Consider the following 20,604-nt stretch of genomic DNA (forward strand, 5'->3'; position numbering starts at 1 on the left):
ATTTTCCGTAATATAATACATTGTTGATTTTGTACATTCATTTACATTTATCATCAGTCTAGGTTATTAATAGTAAAAAGTGTAAAAGTATCGCTCTAGATAAATTTTGTATTTTTGTACTTTTTTGCTATAGATATTTTATATATTAAAAAATTAAATATTAACACTGACACTTTTATTTTATGTCTTTAATTATCGAGTGCAAAACTAATATACAAAATAATTTGTTCTGTTCACTCTTTAAGTGATATATAAAAACAAAGGCAGAATATTTGCTGCCACCTATTCAAAGACTACATAACTTGCTACTACGAATAACTTCACTTACATGTTTAACATTTAGATAAAATATATAAATAGGTATTTGAATTTAAACAATCAATTGTACAAAAAATTGATAATTTAAAGTGAAAAAATAAATAAATAATTTCTTTCTAATCAATGATGATACGTAAACATAACCTTTAAATTTATTATATATGCTTTAAATTCATTGATTAAAGGGTCGATAATATGGCTATTTTTCAGACATTTGGAAAATATGTAAAGTATTACAAACCATTTAATACAAGAATGTTACTAAATTATCGAAACCGTTTTTTGTTTTATTCGTCGTATAATTTTTCAACCTTGAATGACAAAATGTCACAAAGCCTTTATCACTATTTATACTCGAAAATTTTAGCCTGTGGACCTATTACAATTCATGATTACATGAAAGAAATTTTAACTCATCCAACTGTAGGATACTATATGAATAAGGATGTTTTTGGAAAACAGGGCGATTTTATAACATCACCAGAAATTACACAATTGTTTGGAGAAGTATGTAAGTCATCTTCTCGAAAAACTTTTGTTTGGATTAAATTGTTATAATATATAGCATATATAATATATATTTATTTATGTTTTAATCATTTATTTTTTAGATGATAGCCATTTGGATGAAATATGAATCACACAAGATTTCTAAGGGTCCTTTTCAAATAATTGAATTAGGTCCAGGTAGAGGAACTTTAATTAAAGATATATTAAGGGTATGTTTTTAATATTCAAAGTGCAAAATTATACAGTTATTTTATAAATATATCTCTACTGTACAGGTGTATAAACAATTTAAATCTCTAAATAATATATCAGTACATTTAGTTGAAGTTAGTCCTACTTTGTCTTTGATTCAGGCAAAGAATTTATGTAAAACGATTACAGAATATGATACAAAAATTAATGAATCTAAAAGTAACCCTATCAATTACTATAGAGAAGGTATTACAGAAGATGAGATAAAAATATATTGGTACAATTCTATTAAGGATGTGCCTAAAAATTTTAGTATATTTTTAGCACATGAATTTTTTGATGCATTACCAATTCATAAATTTCAGGTATATTAACTATACCTAATATGTATATATTTATTTATAATTTATTTATATATAATACTTTATATACATATAATAATTTTACATTTAGAAAACTGATAGAGGCTGGTGTGAAGTTTTAGTAGACATAATTCAAGGAAGTAATGAAGAGAAATTTTGTTATGTGTTATCAAATGCTCCAACACCTGCTACCTTTTATATATCAGTAATACTACTTGTATTTTATTCTAAAATAAAATAAAATACAAAATTACAGATTAAATACATTTTGTAAATATCTTTCAGAATGATGAAAAGAGAGAGCATGTTGAAATTAGTCCAGAAAGTTTAGTAATAGTGGATTACATAGCAAACTTTTTATGGGAATGTGGTGGATTTGCTTTAATTTGTGATTATGGCCATAATGGTGATAAAACTGATACTTTTCGTGGATTTTCTCAACATAAAATACATGATCCACTATTACACCCAGGAGCTGCAGATTTAACAGCAGATGTTGATTTTGCAGCTATTAAAAAAATTGCAGAGAAAGATGATAGGTTAATAACTTTTGGACCAGTAACTCAATCAAGCTTTCTACAAAAACTTGGAATTGATTTAAGATTGCAAATGCTCTTACAAAATGCTTCAGAAGAAGGAAAGAAATCATTACGAACAGGATATCATATGATAATGGATGAAGATAAAATGGGAACACGTTTTAAAGTTTTATCACTATTTCCGTCTATTTTAAAAGAATATTTCGAAAAAGTACCAGTAACAGGTTTTTATTAAACATGAAGATTGCAATAAATATGTTATATATATCGAACATTTTTATAGTATATAGAAACTTCTTGTATGTATTTATACATTTAAGGCTAAATAAATGAATAATGTAGATAAAACTTTATTCATCTATACTAAAATTTTTGTAAAAAAAATTATGTATTGCAATAATTTATTAGCAATTATTTGCAAAAATTACATTTATAAATAAGGATTCATGCCTAATTATGATTTTTAATTTCAGATTCATACTTTTTCCATATCTCTGAAAATTTTAATACTTTCTCACGTTGTTGATCAAAATGTTCTTTTTTTGGTTTTCTCCATATGTCCCGATTTAGATCCAACATCCCACCTATAATTTCCTGCAGTAAATAGAATATTTGAAATTAACATTTTTGCGAAATAACCATTCATTCATACTTTTCTTAAAAGAAAATTACCTGTGCAAAATTTGTCGGAAACATATGCTCGTCCTCAATAACATGAGCATATCCTTTATTTCTTTCAAATTCTACCATAAAATATGATAGACCATTTGGAATAGCTTTACGCACATCTTTATTTTCAAAATTGATTACTTTTTTATTCATTGACCATTCAGTTTCACATTCTAATAATGCTTTCTGCCAAAAACATCAAATATAAAGCTTGATACTATTCAAATGTATTAAATTGTCTATGTATATATTTACCTTAAAGTATATTGGAGCTAATTCACCGATTCTTTTCTTCAGTGGAACACATTCCAATTGCATATGTGAAAATTTGTGACGACTCTTGTAAATTTCATAGAACACTGGATACAACTTTTGATCCATGAACATTTTATATAAAGCTTCTTTAAACATCTGAAAATAAAATACTTGTAAGGAAAAAAGGCATATTATTAAACAATAATATCCAGAAAATGTTTTACCTTCAGCTTTTCCCAAATATTTTCATCTAATTGTAATTGACAAGCAATATGGTGTACAGGTGTTATTATACAATGCCCGGAAGTCAAAGAGGTATAGTGAGGTAGACTTAAACAAATATCAGAATCCATTGTAATGATCATGTGTTTTAACATGTATTTTGAATCAATACACCAATAACAATTATCCAAACTTTTTGATAAACGTTTATGTTCCTTAATTGCACGTGAACGATCTTTCTCATTTTGTTCAGCATCTGATTTAATATGTGTAATCTGTTCCTCAAACATCTCATCCATATCTCCATTCTATAAGTTATTTTACACATCATGTATTCCATAATATCTTTTAAAATAGATTTTGTATGACATACCTTAGAAGCAATCTTAACAAATGCTGCATCATCTTCATTTGTAGATCTTCCTTTTTCTTTATGGAACTTGAACACATTGATGATGTTAGAGATTTAATATTATTGACTATAAAAGTTATATTTTAGTAAACATACCAAATTTTCCAATGAATATTTATCATCGTCGAAGTAATATCTCACTTTCTTGCCAGAAACATGTGTTTCTGCATTTTTCCGTTTACTATTTTGTGAAGATTTTATAGTTTGAACTCTGGATTCCAATGGTCTTGTAATACCTATTATATGTTATTCGTTATTTATTTCAAATGTACAATTTTATACACATAATACATACCTTTTGAATCAGTTTGTGTAAGAATTACATTTTGGACTTCTTCTGTACTGCATATTTGAACATTTTTTGCGATATCTCTAGCATTTTTTAACTGAATTTTTAATTCATCAGCAAGTTTCTAAAAAAATATTATGAATTTTTGCAATTTCTTGGCACATTTCGTGTATGTAGCGTAAAACGTTAATAAGTATACATACAGTATTGCCCATTATTTCAGCTTTAACAATTTTTGCCCCTAGCTTATTCATTTCTGCTTCTGTCAGAGGTTTAGTTTCCCCAGATTCTGTATTATTTCCATCACTATCAGAAATTCGTTTTGCACGACGGCCGACATGAGTATGTGACGAACTCAACATGTTAAAGCTTCAAAAACGTTTATGTCAAGTGTGTGTCATCACAACTAACCTTAATATTTGTTGTGCAGAATTGATAGTTTACAGATCAGCATGCCATAAGGCACGACTGACTCTACGTATACCGTATATCGTATTGTTAAGTTGAGTAAAAGCTAGAAGCAGTGAGTTTCCTCTCTGGTAGAAGTAAACAAAACTAATCACATTGTACACAGCAGTTTCAGCTATTGGTTGATAGTCGCTAATGAATTATGATTTTTACGAACGTTTTGGATATAAATTTGCATGATACATCTGATCTTTTCGCTTAAGAGGTTAATGTACGAAAAAAGGATAGGAAAAAAAGGAAAGTTGTGAATCAACTAAGAATTTAATCACGTAGTTTTATTTATTTTTCCAGACTCGACTCATTGGATCACGAACTTATGACGTCCATACGCTGCACAAAATATAGATGTCGTTTTTATTTCATGATTGGGCGATTTCAAATTTCGCTCCTAATTTACACATCGATATTGTTAAACATAAAGCCAAATTCATGTGAGAGCATTACAGTACTATATTGTACATAATTTAACCAATCAATAGCGACTACGTAGTTACCGCGTAGATTTTGCCGCGCAAACGTTACGGTTGTTGCTTAAAAACAATTAATTGAATATATTGGTTATTTTGACATTGTAAGTTAAGTACTATTTATTGTTAGTTCAGTTATTCTTCCTGTTTTGACACTGACGTGTTAGAACGTAAAATATTTTATGTTAAAGGTTCTATAAAAAAAGTTGTTAATACTTTATGATTTTTTGATACTAATCTATTAACACTTATTTACAATTATTAATGTTTTATCTTCTACATATACTTAATAATGTCGTTAAATGTTTGATAATATCGAAACGTAACAAATTATAAGTAAGGAGGTTTTAAACGAAAACAATTATTTAAACTAACTTTCATGTAATTAAATCAGCTGCCACCAAACCTTGTTATCAAATAAAGTAAATTTTAAATTTATTTGTTATAAAGAAATAATGTTCTCTAATTTCTATTATTTTTGTATTTTCTACTCTGATTCAATTTATATGTATATACAAAAATTTTCATTTTAGATAAATTTATAAATAATGATTGAATCTGACCAAAGTGACAAAGAAACACAGGATGAAATACCACCTTCAAAAATTTCTGATAATCCTGTAGATACAACTGAACTTAGGCAGAAAAGGTTACGCGAAGAAACCTCAGAGGAGGAAAAATTAGATTTACCTTCTAAGAAATTATGTACATCTATTGATGAAAAAATATCTGAAAATATTTCAGAAGCAAATGGTACTGCTGAAGAAGTAAAAGAAAATTCAAAGAATATAAATATTGATGATAAGAAGGACAAAATTAACTTAGTTTCAGATGAAAATAAAAATGAATCTGCAAAAGAATCACATGTTGGAGTATCTGATATTAAAAATAATGAAATATCAATTACTAATGATATTGCAAATAAAAAAGAAAATGAGTCTAATATTTTAACAGATATAAAGCAACAGGTAATGCATAAATTATGTATTTAAATTTTAGTCTGCAAGCAATGCTAAACGATATACATATTAATATTCAAAATATTATATTTTTTAATAATTTGCATTTACTTTTTTGGGACAGGGAAACATACACTTAGAAACTATATCAAATTTTAATACAAATAATGCAATAATAGAAGAAAAGACAGAAGTGGAAGAAGAAAATAATGTTAAATCAAAAAAGAAAAATAAAAGATTCCAAATTGAAGATGCTGAAGTAGTGGAAGGTTTGGAACTTTCTGTAGAGTGTGCTAGTGATAAAGAATCTTCAAGTTCTTCTGAAAGTGAAAGTGGAAAAGATAAACAACTTAAGCCAAAAACCATAATTGTAAAAGCAAAACCTAATGATTCAGAACTTGATGTTAGTTCTTCTGAAGCAGATAAATCAGATTCACAAGAGACACTTGAAATTAAACCTAAACAAATTGGAAAGAAAGAGAAAAAAAGAGGTAGGACTTCTTTCAGCAAAACAAAAAATACTGACTCTGAAGAAAATAATGACGATATTTCCGATGAAGATTATAGTCCAAAAACTAAGAAGAAACTCAAGAAAACAGGAGCAAATAAAAAATTTACAAAATCAACCACAGAATCAAAAAAGGGGGGAGGTAGAGCAAGAAAGAAAGTTAAGAAACCCGTTGAAAATATGGATGGTGAAGATGAAAATTCTAATATAACAGAGGATCTAAAGTCAGAAGAGAATACATTTGATAGAAAATCTGTGAAAAGCAAAAGTGAAAATGAAAGTGACAGTGAAGATGATTCTCAAAATGAAAAAAGTAAAACCAAAGTAAGTTTAATAATATTTCTGCATCATATTTTATGTTTTCAAAATTATGTTTTTATGTTCTTCTAGAAATCTGAAGATAACAGAAGAATACAATTGTTAAAAAAATATATTAGACTTGCTGGAATACATGTAAAATCTTATAATGATCTTTGGACTAATTGTAAATCAAATACTGCTAAAGTAAGATGTCTTAGAGAGTTATTAGCAAAAAATGGAATTAATGGCAGACCAACCATAGAAAAATGTAAAAAAGCCAAAGAAAAAAATGAAAGCCTTAAGGATGTTGCTGAGTTAAATACTAGCAATATTATTTCAGAAGGTTTGTTGCATTATAAAACCTATAAGAAATAAATATCTTAATAATAAAAAATTTCAGGACGTGTTACACGTGCTCAGAGAAATAAGGAATCAACAAAAACACCAGAAACGCCTACAAAACATCGTGAAGCACGCAGTTCATTTAAAAGAGTTTTAACCGTTGTTGACAGTGATTCAGAATGAAGTGTTATGAACTTTTAACCCTTTAACCTACGACGTCGAGTTACTCGTGGTACGTCCTTCGTGCTACATGTGACAAACATTTCTTTTTTTTGGCCGCATTCGGACGTGTAGGTATATTTTTTTGAAAAATATTAGAAAGATACCCTTAAAAATCGTGTCCACGATCAATTGGTAGTAATAATTTATCAAATATCTTGTAACATAAACTTCGAACGCTTGGACAGATCATGAAAGGGCTCGACGTCTGACCGACCCTGCCGATGGTTACAGTACGCTTTGTTGGAACTTAAATTGTAGGGCAAAGGGTTAAAGAAATTTGTAAAACATCAATATTATTTGTTTACTTACCTTCTGTGGTAAGTATATATGTCATATTTATTTTCTTAAAAAAAAAATTGTGCACACAGATACATATTATGTATTCAGAAAAAACTGATAATCAATGAATTTGATATCAAAAGATATATTGAGATTACGAGATTGAGATATTGCAGTAAAAAAACATATAAAAGTTATTATAAAAATTATTCATTATGATGTAAAAGATTTTATAACAGATCTGCCTTTAAACTTAGAATATAAAAGATCTCAAATTGATTTATGTCTTTTGGATATGTTTAATTAATTTTTGATGAATTAAAATTAATTTTTTCATGAAATTGTACAAAATAAGAAATCAAAATAATAGAATACCATTCCTTGTTATTTCGGAGTTTATAAAAACATTTAGAGCTTTTAATAAATATATTGCTTGTAGAGCTCTAGTTATATACAGAAATTAATTAATATTTCTGGATTAAACTTTATATAAAATATAATACAATTTGCGTAATTTTATATATAATTTATATTTGCTTAAAATTCTCTTAAAGATTGGTAAGTCATAATTTGATAGAATACTATAAGATATTTCTGAATGCATATATCTTTCTTCTGAAAACAGTTAAAATTATACTCATTTTATTAATTCATTCGCAAAAGTTATTATAGAGCTTCAGTAATAAAATATTCTAACATAAAAGTAATGACTAAAATAAGATAAAGGTCAAATTGTTTTATATATTATCTTTTATAATAAATTGTATAATGACTTAAAATGTAATATAAATGTACGTATATAACGAATATTTGTTGAAAAAATGATTTAGATACTTAGTAAAAATATATATTTTTATACACATGATTGTGTACAATGCTGTTTTTCAATATGATGTACATTTCATGCTGATAAATATGTACAACAAATTAAAGCTACATAATGCACTGTATTTTATAACAAATAACACGTAATATTAAAAAAAGATGCTAGATTATTAAAAATGGTATAATATAAAGAAATATTTCCTGATTAGTTATTTAATTTGTGGATGCAAAAAGTTTGAAATACATTCCTTACTACAAAATATCTTTTTCTCTTTAACTGCGAATCTGCCATTTAACAAATTTTTATTACAAATATAACAACGGAAACATGCCTCTGTTGCGTGAAAATTTAAATCTTTAACAGCAACACCTTGTTGATCTGCTGCAATTACTTTCTCACACATGTTACACGTTTTTGCATATGTTTTTTGATAACACAAGAGACATAATGGACGATCATTTTCTGTGATGTACTGTTTCCCAGCCAATGGAACATCACAATCCCAACAGCAAAAATGTTTTACGTGATAGTTATGTCCTTCTGCGACAGTATACTCTCGCACAAAAATAAGCTGAAAAATATAAGATAATATAAAATTTATTATTATGAAGTACAGATGAAATTTTTTGGAAACCTTTTTAAGTATATTGTACATACCTCATCACAAGCAAAACATCTAGGAATTCCTAAAAGTGTTGCTAAATCTCTACCACAGTATAATTTGTTTTTATAATAAAAGTATACCAAATCTACTAATAATTCATTACACATACTACACATGAAACACCCTGGATGCCATACTGCATTTTTAGCTTTGTCCGTAATTACTGCAACATCACCAACATGGAACCCTTCTTCACATTTATGGCACTTTTGTGATTTAGAATCTATTGTTAATTCCTCCATGACACTCTTAAGATGTGTTATATTTGGAACATGGTGTTCCAATGGTTTTGCTGTAGAATTAGTTTCATAAGGAAAAATCTGGTTTTCCAATTTCTCGGAATGAAGGGTGGTGGATGGTGTTGTAAAACTATTTACTGTTGCTTGATAATTATTAATATCGAAGATCTGTGGATATATTTGTGATGATGACGCTGGTGAAGGAAATGAATTTTCCACTACTTTTGAAGGAGTTTGTGATTTACATTCTGTTAGATTTTCTATGTTGAAACCTGTAGAATACAAAGGATCAGATTTAACTAAGTTTGAATTGGTTTTCATTATTTCCATTTCTGTCTTTATTGGCCCAGAATTATGAATATCCTTTTTTATTTTTTGAAGTTCATCCTTTGATGGAATTAACATTCCAGGATATTTTACACTACTAATAGTAACTGTTTTATCAGCTCCTTTATTTGTGTTTGTGGGAATATTTTCATTTTGTAATCCAAAAGCAGTGTTTCTACATAGTGAGTTGTTTGAATCTGAACTTCTTGCAAAATTGGGAATATTGGATAGTACCTGCCCTTGATTTTCTTGATTACTATACTTATTTGTGAGCTTTTCGCGTATATACATTAGACCCTTTTCGTCTAGTGTACTTCTAACTATATCATTTGCATGTACTGTACTAGGTGGTAGCAAAGCATCTGCTAATAGAGCTTCTACAATACCAACATTATCATTTATTGGTTTTGAATGTATCAGAGAGGTGGATGGATTTTTTAGTACATCTTTGTATACTTCTTTGTGATATCTTGATGGAGTACAAAGTGATGTCACTTCAGAACTAACATTTGTGACTGCTGCATCATTTAAATACTTCAAGTTTTCAGTTGTTGGCACATCTTTTGCAATATCTTGACTATTACTTTTATTAATTTCACCACCTTTATTGATTATATTATATTTTTCAAGAATTGGAATATTCTTAATATTACTACTGTTACTTGTATCTAAAGGAGTAGAAAAGTTATGTACATTTAAATTTTCATATAAATTCTTCTTAGGTGAACTTTTTGGAGCAAAACTGCTTGGTGTACGTAATTGAACAAAGCTTGGTGGCACATTAAGTTTATTTTGTGGACTATGATGTTGCAGGTCTGTTGCATTTACAGGTGTTATTAATGATCCATCAAATGGACGAGCACTTAATATCTATAGTAAATAATATATATATATATATATATTAATAAATAAATATATGTATTATTGATTTAATTTATATATACTCAAATTTAATTGGTGATTAAATTTCTAATGTATAATAATATCTTACCTTTGTCACTGTTCCTTGTCCCACATATTTTTTTATATTTTCTAAATACCTCTCAAATTGTTTTTTCTCTTGTTCACTTAACTTATCACAAGTTTTATAATCTATGTCATGAAGAGGTAACTGTTTTTGTAATAATTGTCTCCTCAGAGCTGCACCAGGTGATCCCTTAATGGGTAATTTTTCCATAGGTAAGGCTTTCATATAGTCTATAGCAAGTTCTTTTGTTGTATCTGGTGGCACCCATTCAAATGCTTCTTCTGCATGTTCTTTTCCACTGTTTATATGTAATACTAAAAAATTTAATAAAAAGGTATTATATTGTATATATATTGTGTATATTATTTTAATTTAGTGGTATTTACATATTGATTTTTTCTTATATTTTCTTGAGTTCCCAAACAACAAATCAAATTGGGGAAAATCGTCATCATCAACATCATGATCATCTTTACTGCATTTACAATTTTTACAAATTTTTCTCCAAAAATGTAAATCCAAACCTGGACATGCAGCTTTACAAAGAACACAAGGTGCTCCTGCCCCAGCCTCATGTGCTAATCGAGGCTGAATAAAATGATTACAATGATTTAGAAATTTCAAAAGCAATTAATTTTATTAATAATCTCTAGAGGATTAAAAATTGTAGGTATTTATAACTGATAAATTCAAATAAAATTTTCTACGGTTGTATATTATTTTTAGTTTACTAAATGTACTTAATGATTAAATTGTTTTGAATTATATATAAATAATAATAAATAATAATAAATAATTATATATAAAAAATAATAAATAGTAAATGTAAACAGATATCATATTACAAAGGAAAAGCGAAAAAATATATCTCTAAGTATATTCTAAAATCGCTTCTTTAAATTCTCACTTTTCTTTTCCGATTTTCCAATTCTAGCAACCATTTCGGACGATCATTTACATCTGTATTATTCATTTCTAATCAATTTCTTATTTTTTATTATAAAAATTGAAATTATATTTGTTACACCCAGTTGACACTTGCACAAACGTGTGACTCATCACTATGCCACATTAAAGCAGTGCTTATGTCCCCCCCTTCTACTATACTCGATAAGTGGGGCCCACTCACATAATGAAATCTTCCTTCAAAAAGATTTCACATATACATACACTATATATCATACATTTTCACAATACTCAGAATACTTCACATATTCAATTCAGAGTTCAGTGTTATCTTATTATGTAGGAAAAGATATATATTAATATTTTTTATTTATCTAACATGTGTAATATGGTATAAATTATTTTCTTCATTTTTATAAAAAATTTTTATTGTAAAGAAAATTAAAATATACTTATTTTAACAGAGAAGATTTGTTATAATTTGAGTAGTACTATCAATAAATAAACTATACATGAAAATAATACAAATGTTTGAAGAATTCTATAATATATACATGCTTCTTTATCTGTATACTGAATATATACAAAAAAGGCTCATTTGAATATAACTTCAGCATGTATTGTTTACCTTCTGCTATATCCATTAAATTTTTCAATCAGTTCCAAAAGCGGTATCAAATTCTTCTTGTGAAATCTGAAATAATTACTCTTCTTTAAAAATATATATATGAGGGTTTATTTTTTAAGGAAATTTTCATTTCAAAAATTATATTAAACGTACCTTTTTCTTTTTTAACTTTTTAATTAATGCTATGTCTTTTGCTAAATCTTTGATATCTTGTTCATTCATCTTTTTTTTTCGCTTTTTTGTTGAGTTTTCTGACATCTTCTGCTTCAGTTTTTTCTCTTTCCTTTTTTTACGGTTTTCTTGCTTTTCCATTTTCTTTTTTTTATTTTCAGACCATGGTTCAGTTTGTTTACATTTACGTTTCTGTGCCTTAGGCCATACTCCGGTGTCTCGAAAAATCTTTAATTTTTCTAAACGACTTTTTTCTTTTTGTTTATCTGAATATGTAATTGAATTGATATCAGTATCTTCTTCTTGAAAATTTGATATATCTTTTCCTTTAAGTTCTGGCATACGAGGCATTCGTAATAACCCAAAACCCATTGCAAGCTTTCCTAGATCAATATCTTTCAATCTTAATATTAAATTACATTCATGCTTGTTGTATGCCTGTACATATGATACAAATGCTCTGTTGGCCTTGTCAAAAAGAGAGCGATCTTGTTTTTGTAAATTTCTCATACACGTTAAACACTTTTTGTATGAAATAATGGATGGCTCCAAAACTATTTGCTGTAGATCTACTTTTTGATTTCTTTTAATAAATTCTACGTATGCATCTTCTGTTTTTAAGAGAAATAACAATGCATTTCCTTCGTTACCTATTCTAGCAGTTCTACCACATCTAGAGCAAGTTACAACAAAATTATAAATAATAAGAAATTTTAAAGTTAGATCTACTCTTACCTATGAACAAAACTACTTGCTGAACATGGAGGATCATATTGTAATACCCAATCAACTTCTGAAATGTCAATACCACGAGCCATTACATCTGTACAAATTAAAATTCCACTTTCAATAGATCGAAAATCGTTGAATACTTTGTACCGCTTGTTTTTCATTTTGCCATGAATTGCAAATACTTGAATAGTCGGCAACATTCTAAAACCAAAACACGTTATAAGATGTATCTTGACAGAAATGTACCTAAATGGTTTATAACTTACGTTTGTGCAACATGACTAAAATAATCAACACAAGCACAAGTAGATAAAAAAATCATATATTTTAAATTAATCCCTTTACGCTGAATAAAATCTATCATTATAGATAATTTATATTCAGCATTTACAATGACATAATTATTTATTAAATTCGTAGGTGTAGAAATATTTGGTTTTTCTTTAACAGTTATCACAGCTGGGTTTCTAAGCCCAGCTCTTATTAACTGCTGCAATTCCTTTGTTTGAGTTGCAGAAAATAAACCTGTTCTTCTGAGACGTGGTAAATAAGATAATATTGTATCTAACGTTGCAGAAAATCCTAGATCTAATAGTCTGTCAGCTTCATCTAAGATCAGTACTTCCTATGAGTAATATTGCTAATAATTAATTTAAACAAAATATTACTATAAAAACATATTTTATACTTAAATATTAGTTACCAAAGATTTTACATATGCTGTCAAGTTTATACTTTTACAATTAGACAACATATCTTCTAATCGACCAGGTGTGGCTACAATAATATTTGCTCCAGCTTTAAGTTTATCTGCATCTTCTGCAATTGTTGTACCACCAACAAGTAATACTTGTTTTAAATCTGGTATATTGTCTAGAAACTTTTGCAAAACTTCATTTATTTGGATAGCCAATTCTCTTGTAGGACTGATTATTATTGCTCCAATTTCTATAGGTTTCCATTTCTCATTTCTTTTCTGTTTTAAATTTAAGTAAATAATGATTACTTTTTTATCCAAAATATATAAATATGTATTAAACAAAAATAATCACAGGTTGTAGATTTCATATGATACCTGCAATATCTCTAAGAGTGGAACTAAAAACGCAATTGTTTTTCCACTCCCTGTTACTGCTTCTGCAGCAACATCTTTTCCTTTTAATAGTAATGGTATGGAAGCTGCCTGTGTATAATTTAAACAAAATTTCAAATTTACAAAATTTGTAACTATTTTAAACTATAAATATTATTTTATCAAAGGATTCAAATCTAAAATTTGTCATAACTTTATAATTTTGATTGCTATAATTTACCTGCACAGGTGTCATATAAGGAAAGTCCAACTTTTCAATGGTTTTTAATACAGAATCACTTAAAGGCAACTCTAATTCTTTCCAATTTTGTGTTTTCATTATGAATTGTAAAATTTTAAGTTAAAGTAAGTTAAAAAATTAAAAAATATATAATTTTAACGTTACTTTTTTTCAAACATAATTTAATAGAGTTTTATAGGTTATGTTGAACATGCCATTACTACTAGTATAAAGTACAATGTAAATCAGATTGTAGATGATTTATACGTACATATAGAATACCTTAATAACCTTATCGTAGATTTTTCAAATATCATTTATATAAATCAATCTTTAGTTTTAGGATATATTTAATATTTTTGAAATGTGTTTACTGCGAGATGTGGAAACTTTATATTAAATTAAATGTAAAATGTAATTATAAAAGGAAAGAGATATAAATAAAACGTATTCAACAAGTTTTCGTGATTAAAATTTAGATCTTGAAACATTTTATAGGAAGTTAAAAATAAATAAACCATCATGTACAAATTGGCTTTTAACGCATTGAGTTTATTTTGATGTTTTTTTTTAAATCTCTTCCATATAAAATTTGTGTCTAACGATGCCACACATTCAACTATCTCTCAGATAAGGATCGTCCTTGCCTTTATTTCTTTTATGTACACGACTAGGTCTAAGGCCGTAATTCAATTTGTTTTTTTTTCAATGCCATACTATCTGACAGTGTTTGTTTATACACAAGAGGTACACAATATATTTAATTGTTATAACAATTTTAAATATTCGACGCAATAAATTCTTCAATCTAGTGGACAATAAAATATTGTTACCTTTCTGAAAATTTCTTCAATACTTTCCTTAATTTATAATTCATGTTATCTATAATAAAAAATAATGCTCATTTATAAAGACATTACATAGATTACGTAATACTTATCTAAATTAAGCTTGAGAAGAAGAAAATTTAATTTAAAAATTGAATATAATCAATGTAATGTTCCTTGTATCATTTTTAAATCTATTTCTACTACTTTTATCTATTTTTTTTTTTACGAATATAAGATCGATAAATATTACTGTAAACATGTTATTGCATAAAAAAAGGATATCGAAATTTTATATTTTAAATCACTAAACAAAAACTAATACATTTGTACCTCTTTATATATGCAGATGGTTTTTTTTCACGACAGGATCGTCTGTCGGGTCGTTTTAAACGTTACTTGCCAGATCCTTTTTCTCTTATACATTTTTTCTAATTAGATTTATTCTTTGCTTTGAGGATCTTATGTATTAGCATCTCATAACAAAATCCGTCATCAACAAATCGCAAAATTTGAAAGTTGACTTCAATTATTTCAATATCATGTCATTTAATTTTGTACAATTAAACGCAATTTAATGAAATTTTGAAGAATTATATCGACCTGTTCCTGTGCTTCTTATCCACTGCAGCAAGATATCAAATATGAAAGCGCGAGCAGAAAAATATGTCATATGTTCTATTTTTTACATTATACCAATAATTACTTTGTGTAAAAAAAAGTTTTACTCGCGTGATGTTCACAATTACTCCGTTTTTGAGTACTCAAATCTCCGAAGATACATTCACTACCAGACTATTGGATAGCTCTCTGTATCAACCTTACAGGTTGAATTTTGGTTTAATGAATGTTTACAAAGTAGTGTGAGCTATAATAATTAAAAGTGAAATTTCTTTAATTTTAATATTTCTTGCAGTATTTTATAGTCACAGTCCCTCATTTCTTTCATTTCCTAATATAATGCATAGGCACCACCTACCAATACAATTTTGAAATTGTTTGTTTGCCAATTTTCCTTTTACATTTCATATATTTCTATAAATTAATCTCAAAGATTATGTTTGTTTTTTGTTGTAACATTTAAATTAATAATATAGTAGTACACCATGGTAAATTGTATACTGAAATCTGTCTCATATGATTAAGATTTAAATACAATTTGAGGGACTAAATGTCATTGTGGGTCCTCTGTAATTAACTAACCCACTTCAAAGTCACTTTCAAGATGATTAGCACTTCATTTTAGGTTATTACTATTTTATAAATTTTTCTTTTTTGTAAAAGTGGCTGATTATTATCTGAATTAAATAAAACGCATACTATTTTTGTTTTGAGTTTGGAATGATATTGCTATTATTAATAGAGAAAAGAAAGGAGAGTGAAACTTATAAAATTGCTTATAGATATATCGACACATAGAACAAGCAAGAAAGTCATTTTAAGTGCCTAACGCCATCATGAAAGTAACTTAAATTTATAAACTTTATTCTACCTCTGCAGAATACTAGTAGTTTCTTCTTCTTTCCGTTTCTGATTGCAGCTACTGATTGTGCGGCAAAATCACTGGTATAGTTTGCTGCGCTCCTGGAGGTGGTTGTGGCGGCAAGTATTGCATATGTTGGGGTGGTATTGGTATATGAGGAGGAATTATAGGACACATTATTGGATAACTTGGAGCATGGCCTTGAGGAGGTGGTGGAGGATATGTGGGTTGTGGAGTACCAGGAGGATTGTAAGTGCCTGGTGTGTGTGGTGGATTAGGATTAGCTGGAGAGGGGGTTTGACTTGGTGGTTGTTGAGCAACATGAGGGTGTGGATGTGTATGTGGACCCATGTACTGAATACCAGGAGCCTGTGGTCCTGGTGAGTCATGGTGATGATAAGGTGTTGCCATATGTGGCGGTGGTGGTGGTGCCTGAACCATGCGTACCATCTGTTGATATGCTGGTTGAGTAGGATAAGGCACCTGGAATGGTGGATGTAGAGGTGCTGGTGCCATTAAAGGTTGTCCAGTTGCTGCTACTACTTGCATCTGAGAGGCTATATCTTGAGCACGATGTTGCGCATGCATTACTGGTACTGAAATAAGCAGAATAACATGCAATTTTATGATTATCTCGAAAGAGATCTATGTTTTGGAAAAAAATTGAATATAAAACATTTATTAATAAATAGAATATTGGAAATAAGATGCAGATACCTAGATACTGACCCTTCCGGAACCTTGTCACAGGTTGAGTCGGTGGCTGACTGAACGCAGTTGGTGGTTGGCTAGTCATTACATATGCTGGCATGACTACAGTTGTAGGCATAGTTGCTCCAGTATATTGAGGTGTTTGTGGTGTGTGTGGTCTACTTGGTGTTGGTGTACTTGGAGATCGCTGAAGGTATAATATTTATATTATAATTCAATATTACATTATCGCTAATTTCTAATCTAATAAGTGGTAGCTTACCGGCGTGAAAGCTTTAGTATTTGGATTGAATTCTTTAGCATTTGGGTTTAACGTAGATTTTTTGAAAGCTGTCGTTATTTTATCGGCAGTAGCTTCTTGTGGGGCTTGGGTTACAGGGGGGGTGTTTGTAGAAGTTTGTTGTTGTTGTTGTGATTGGGGAGGACTTGTAGATCGCAATGGTAATGGACCTGGTGGTGGTTTACTAGTGACCACAGTTTCTTCTGGAACAGTTTGATTTTGATGTGATTGTTGTTGTTGTTGTTGCTGCTGTTGTGGAGGGTTTGGATGCTGTTGCTGTTGCTGTTGTTGCTGTTGCGGTTGCTGTTGCGATGATTGTGACGTTGTGTGCTGATGTGATGATTGATGATGTGTCTGAGTAATTTGAGGTGAAGTATGAGTATCTTGCTGATGTTGGTGTTGTTGCTTTCTGGTAACAGGTGGTGTATCTTGTGCTGGTGTTTCTGCTAATTTGAACTCTGATGCAAATTGCCTCAATTCTGAATGTTGTTCTTCTCTACTACGTGGTGTTGGTACCTTTAACGATATATACGTTCCATAATTTTGTACACATAAAGTAGCTTAAATATAATTTATAGAAAAAGTATTACTTTTCTATGATCTGATTTATGGGAAACTATCTCACATCGTTGTCCTTCAACAGAATTTTGTTGTTGTAATTGACCATGCTGTTGATGCGATGACTGCTGCTGTTGATGAGCAGTAGTAACATTCGTTTGTGGGAATGGTGCTGGTGGTGCTTTATCTGCTTGATACACTTGTTGTCTGCCGGGCCGTTCACGCTTTTCTGTATTTATTTTGGATGATGATGTCTGTTGTTGCTGTGGTGGAAAACTGACTTGTGGTACAGAAGGTGTTGCCTGAGATTGCGGTTGTGATTGTTGAATCACAGGTACTATAAATATAAATTTGTTTAAAAGAAAATGTACGAATTATTTTTATGTTTCTATATTTTATTGTTATGAATGTCATTAGTACCTGGTGGTGGTGGTTGTGTTGCTGGTGTAGGCACAAATGGTGGTGGAGGGTTGTTATATGTAACCACTAGTCCCAGGCTTATTGATACTGGATGTTGTACCGAAGGATGAGCACTTTGCATTCCAATAGGAAGATTCGAATTTGGAGGAATGTTCACATTTACGTTGGACGGAGATTGTTGATTAAAGACATTTTTATTAGCAGTTGCAGGTCCTGGCGAAGGCGGTGGTTCACTAGATCTCATCAGCTTTGCACTATTTCCATTTTTCTTCTTCAGTGGAGGTGGAATATATTTACCTTCAGTAGGTCTCACCTAAAATTATGTAAAATTAATAGAAGATAAATAATTCCACACTTTCTAAATATAATTATAACAGTAGCAAGAAACTGCACCACGGCTGCAAATCTCTCTTCTTCATCGCCATTTTCCAGTTCTAGTCTAGCTTTGTAATTTGGCTGTGACTCTATTTCATTTGCAATTTCTGCAGCCTTTTGTTCTTGTTCTTTGTAATCTTTTGTATCTTTCCTCTGAAGTGGTAATGTATAAGCAGCTAAAGTTGGTTCATATGTTGTTTGAACACCATACTTTTGTTCATTTTTGCGAAACATATCATTAGCATCCCACCCATTCTAAAGTTAATTTTATATGTATACATGAATACATTACTTATATATGTATTTATATTCTTTTTATTATTATAAATATTATGTACTTACTGTTGTACCATCCAATTTTAAATCATCTCCATTCATAGTAGCAGGAGGAGCATCCCAAGGTTCCAATTCTTTCTCACCAACTACACCATTATATTTACTAATAGAAGTGTCTGTTCTAAACCCATCACGTGTAGCATAATCTAAATCAATATCCTTGGCAGACATAGTAATAATATCTTGTGGTTTAAAAATTAATTTCTCTACTACACTATCTACACTAAATTTTCCTGTAACTTCCACACGATGTGCCATTTCTAAGACAACATCAAATTGGCTTGAGAAAGTGCGAAAAATACCTTCATACATTGAACCATTTAATGTTTGAATCTGCGATAATACAAATATATTACAATAAATATGAAAAGAGCTTACAAAATTTATATTTTATATGTTTTATTAATGAAGAAAGTCAGAAAAAAATATGGTCTTTGTTTATTCTTATCAAATAAATCTATTACCTGTACAACATTGCCAACATGACTGGTTATGGCATGCATAAAATGGGCATTATTATATACCCCTTCAGCAGCAACACATCTTTCTTGTGGACCACGAGCACGTGGTGATCTGAAAATAAAATCATATTTATAAATCCAATATTGTCTTTAAATATCAAGAAACGAAAAAGTTTAGTAGTTGAACATTTAAAATTTGTTCAGTTTGAAAGGGATAAAGAAAGATATGGAAGATATATAATGAAACAAAAGAAAAAGATACCTGTTTGTGTTTGAACGATTCTTTCTTTTGCTATTCATTTTGCCACTCGACGAGGATTCTTCGCCAGTGGTTGGTGGAATTCTGCCGCCGGTTTGTTGCGGACCTTCTCGTTTCCTAGTGGGGACCGGAATTTTGACTAATTTCCCGGTGACTACTTAACGTCAAAAAATATTTTCGATCGAATATCCCAACGCAGGGAGGTATTAACGACTTTTTTCTTCTTCAACGAACTCCTCGTTAGATATTTAAAATTTCAATTTCAAATATTTTTCGACCCCAAAATGATTGACAGGAGGTATTAGCTACAACAACTACCAACATTCACGATCGGTTTTCGAATCACAATCGTTTATAGGTTATGCTCCAATGGTTATCTAAACACTCGTTCGCGAAAGTCTAGCGCGTGCGTGACTTTCGGATTTTGACAGACACAAGAGTGTAAGCAAAGAAAGCAGGAACACTTTGATTCGAAGAGACGTACGGGGGAACACGGTCTGCTCGACACACGATATCTTGCTAGTGCGTGACGTAACTCCGTTCTCTTTACGCAGGAAATCACCTTTATGGAATTTTTGCGTTAACGGAGTTAAGAAACGAACAACGGTAGCCCCAAATAATGATTTCGGCCACGAAATTGTATTTCTATTTAATTAATCAACATGTGGTAAACGATAAAACTTAGCACAAGTCGCCTGATCAACCTGATCCCGGTGACTGTCAAATACAGTCGCCACCTAGTGAGAAGTTAATGCAAATTCTGATAAAGATCATTCGCAATGCTCTTTCTTAAAGAACCTACTTTCAT

The 20,604-nt window shown here is 29.5% G+C and overlaps 5 protein-coding genes across 12 annotated transcripts; 2 read left to right on the top strand and 3 right to left on the bottom strand.

Moving 5' to 3' along the window:
• Nucleotides 1–259: 259 nt before the first annotated feature.
• LOC117236847 (protein arginine methyltransferase NDUFAF7 homolog, mitochondrial) lies at nt 260–2,274 on the top strand. 2 transcript variants are annotated; one of them, XM_033500179.1, is made up of 6 exons: nt 260–360; nt 529–825; nt 930–1,037; nt 1,104–1,385; nt 1,474–1,587; nt 1,668–2,274. In XM_033500179.1, the coding sequence occupies exons 2-6, from the start codon at nt 574–576 to the stop codon at nt 2,154–2,156; spliced, it is 1,245 nt and encodes a 414-aa protein (XP_033356070.1). In that variant the 5' UTR covers nt 260–360; nt 529–573; the 3' UTR covers nt 2,157–2,274. The 2 variants fall into 2 exon arrangements, with proteins under 2 accessions (XP_033356070.1, XP_033356069.1); XM_033500178.1 differs by lacking the exon at nt 260–360 and having other exon boundaries at nt 377–825.
• On the bottom strand, nt 2,252–4,501 carry LOC117236848 (CWF19-like protein 2). The gene is made up of 8 exons (XM_033500180.1): nt 3,972–4,501; nt 3,775–3,892; nt 3,576–3,715; nt 3,441–3,506; nt 3,070–3,375; nt 2,846–3,001; nt 2,594–2,776; nt 2,252–2,515 (listed from the first exon to the last, which is right to left on the bottom strand). Exons 1-8 carry the CDS (start codon nt 4,128–4,130, stop codon nt 2,372–2,374), a joined length of 1,272 nt encoding a protein of 423 aa, XP_033356071.1. The 5' UTR covers nt 4,131–4,501; the 3' UTR covers nt 2,252–2,371.
• A 100-nt stretch (nt 4,502–4,601) lies between these two features.
• LOC117236845 (putative uncharacterized protein DDB_G0274405) lies at nt 4,602–7,375 on the top strand. Of its 3 annotated transcripts, XM_033500177.1 has the most exons (7): nt 4,602–4,807; nt 5,237–5,671; nt 5,787–6,153; nt 6,223–6,494; nt 6,561–6,813; nt 6,871–7,106; nt 7,220–7,375. In XM_033500177.1, exons 2-6 carry the CDS (start codon nt 5,252–5,254, stop codon nt 6,993–6,995), a joined length of 1,437 nt encoding a protein of 478 aa, XP_033356068.1. In that variant the 5' UTR covers nt 4,602–4,807; nt 5,237–5,251; the 3' UTR covers nt 6,996–7,106; nt 7,220–7,375. The 3 variants fall into 3 exon arrangements, with proteins under 3 accessions (XP_033356068.1, XP_033356066.1, XP_033356067.1); XM_033500175.1 differs by having other exon boundaries at nt 5,787–6,494; XM_033500176.1 differs by lacking the exon at nt 4,602–4,807 and adding an exon at nt 5,022–5,039 and having other exon boundaries at nt 5,787–6,494.
• Nucleotides 7,376–8,138: 763 nt separating this feature from the next.
• LOC117236843 (ATP-dependent RNA helicase DDX55) lies at nt 8,139–14,327 on the bottom strand. 4 transcript variants are annotated; one of them, XM_033500172.1, is made up of 8 exons: nt 14,087–14,327; nt 13,849–13,956; nt 13,477–13,749; nt 13,040–13,398; nt 12,777–12,974; nt 12,024–12,714; nt 11,871–11,936; nt 10,515–10,650 (listed from the first exon to the last, which is right to left on the bottom strand). In XM_033500172.1, exons 1-7 carry the CDS (start codon nt 14,183–14,185, stop codon nt 11,895–11,897), a joined length of 1,770 nt encoding a protein of 589 aa, XP_033356063.1. In that variant the 5' UTR covers nt 14,186–14,327; the 3' UTR covers nt 10,515–10,650; nt 11,871–11,894. The 4 variants fall into 4 exon arrangements, with proteins under 4 accessions (XP_033356061.1, XP_033356060.1, XP_033356063.1 ...); XM_033500171.1 differs by lacking the exon at nt 10,515–10,650 and adding an exon at nt 10,847–10,924; XM_033500170.1 differs by lacking the exons at nt 12,777–12,974; nt 13,040–13,398; nt 13,477–13,749; nt 13,849–13,956; nt 14,087–14,327 and adding exons at nt 8,139–8,710; nt 8,797–10,239 and having other exon boundaries at nt 10,361–10,650; nt 12,024–12,164.
• Nucleotides 14,328–14,611: 284 nt separating this feature from the next.
• LOC117236842 (ataxin-2 homolog) lies at nt 14,612–20,507 on the bottom strand. Of its 2 annotated transcripts, none has more exons than XM_033500167.1 (9): nt 19,800–20,507; nt 19,541–19,649; nt 19,083–19,409; nt 18,759–18,995; nt 18,366–18,678; nt 17,978–18,282; nt 17,370–17,903; nt 17,114–17,294; nt 14,612–16,992 (listed from the first exon to the last, which is right to left on the bottom strand). In XM_033500167.1, the coding sequence occupies exons 1-9, from the start codon at nt 19,835–19,837 to the stop codon at nt 16,454–16,456; spliced, it is 2,583 nt and encodes an 860-aa protein (XP_033356058.1). In that variant the 5' UTR covers nt 19,838–20,507; the 3' UTR covers nt 14,612–16,453. The 2 variants fall into 2 exon arrangements, with proteins under 2 accessions (XP_033356058.1, XP_033356059.1); XM_033500168.1 differs by having other exon boundaries at nt 17,126–17,294; nt 19,800–20,505.
• Nucleotides 20,508–20,604: the final 97 nt, after the last annotated feature.

The sequence above is a fragment of the Bombus vosnesenskii genome, unplaced genomic scaffold, assembly GCF_011952255.1.
Source record: "Bombus vosnesenskii isolate JDL3184/JDL3185 unplaced genomic scaffold, Bvos_JDL3184-5_v1.1 scf7180000013352, whole genome shotgun sequence".
Classification (NCBI taxonomy): Eukaryota; Metazoa; Arthropoda; class Insecta; order Hymenoptera; family Apidae; genus Bombus; species Bombus vosnesenskii.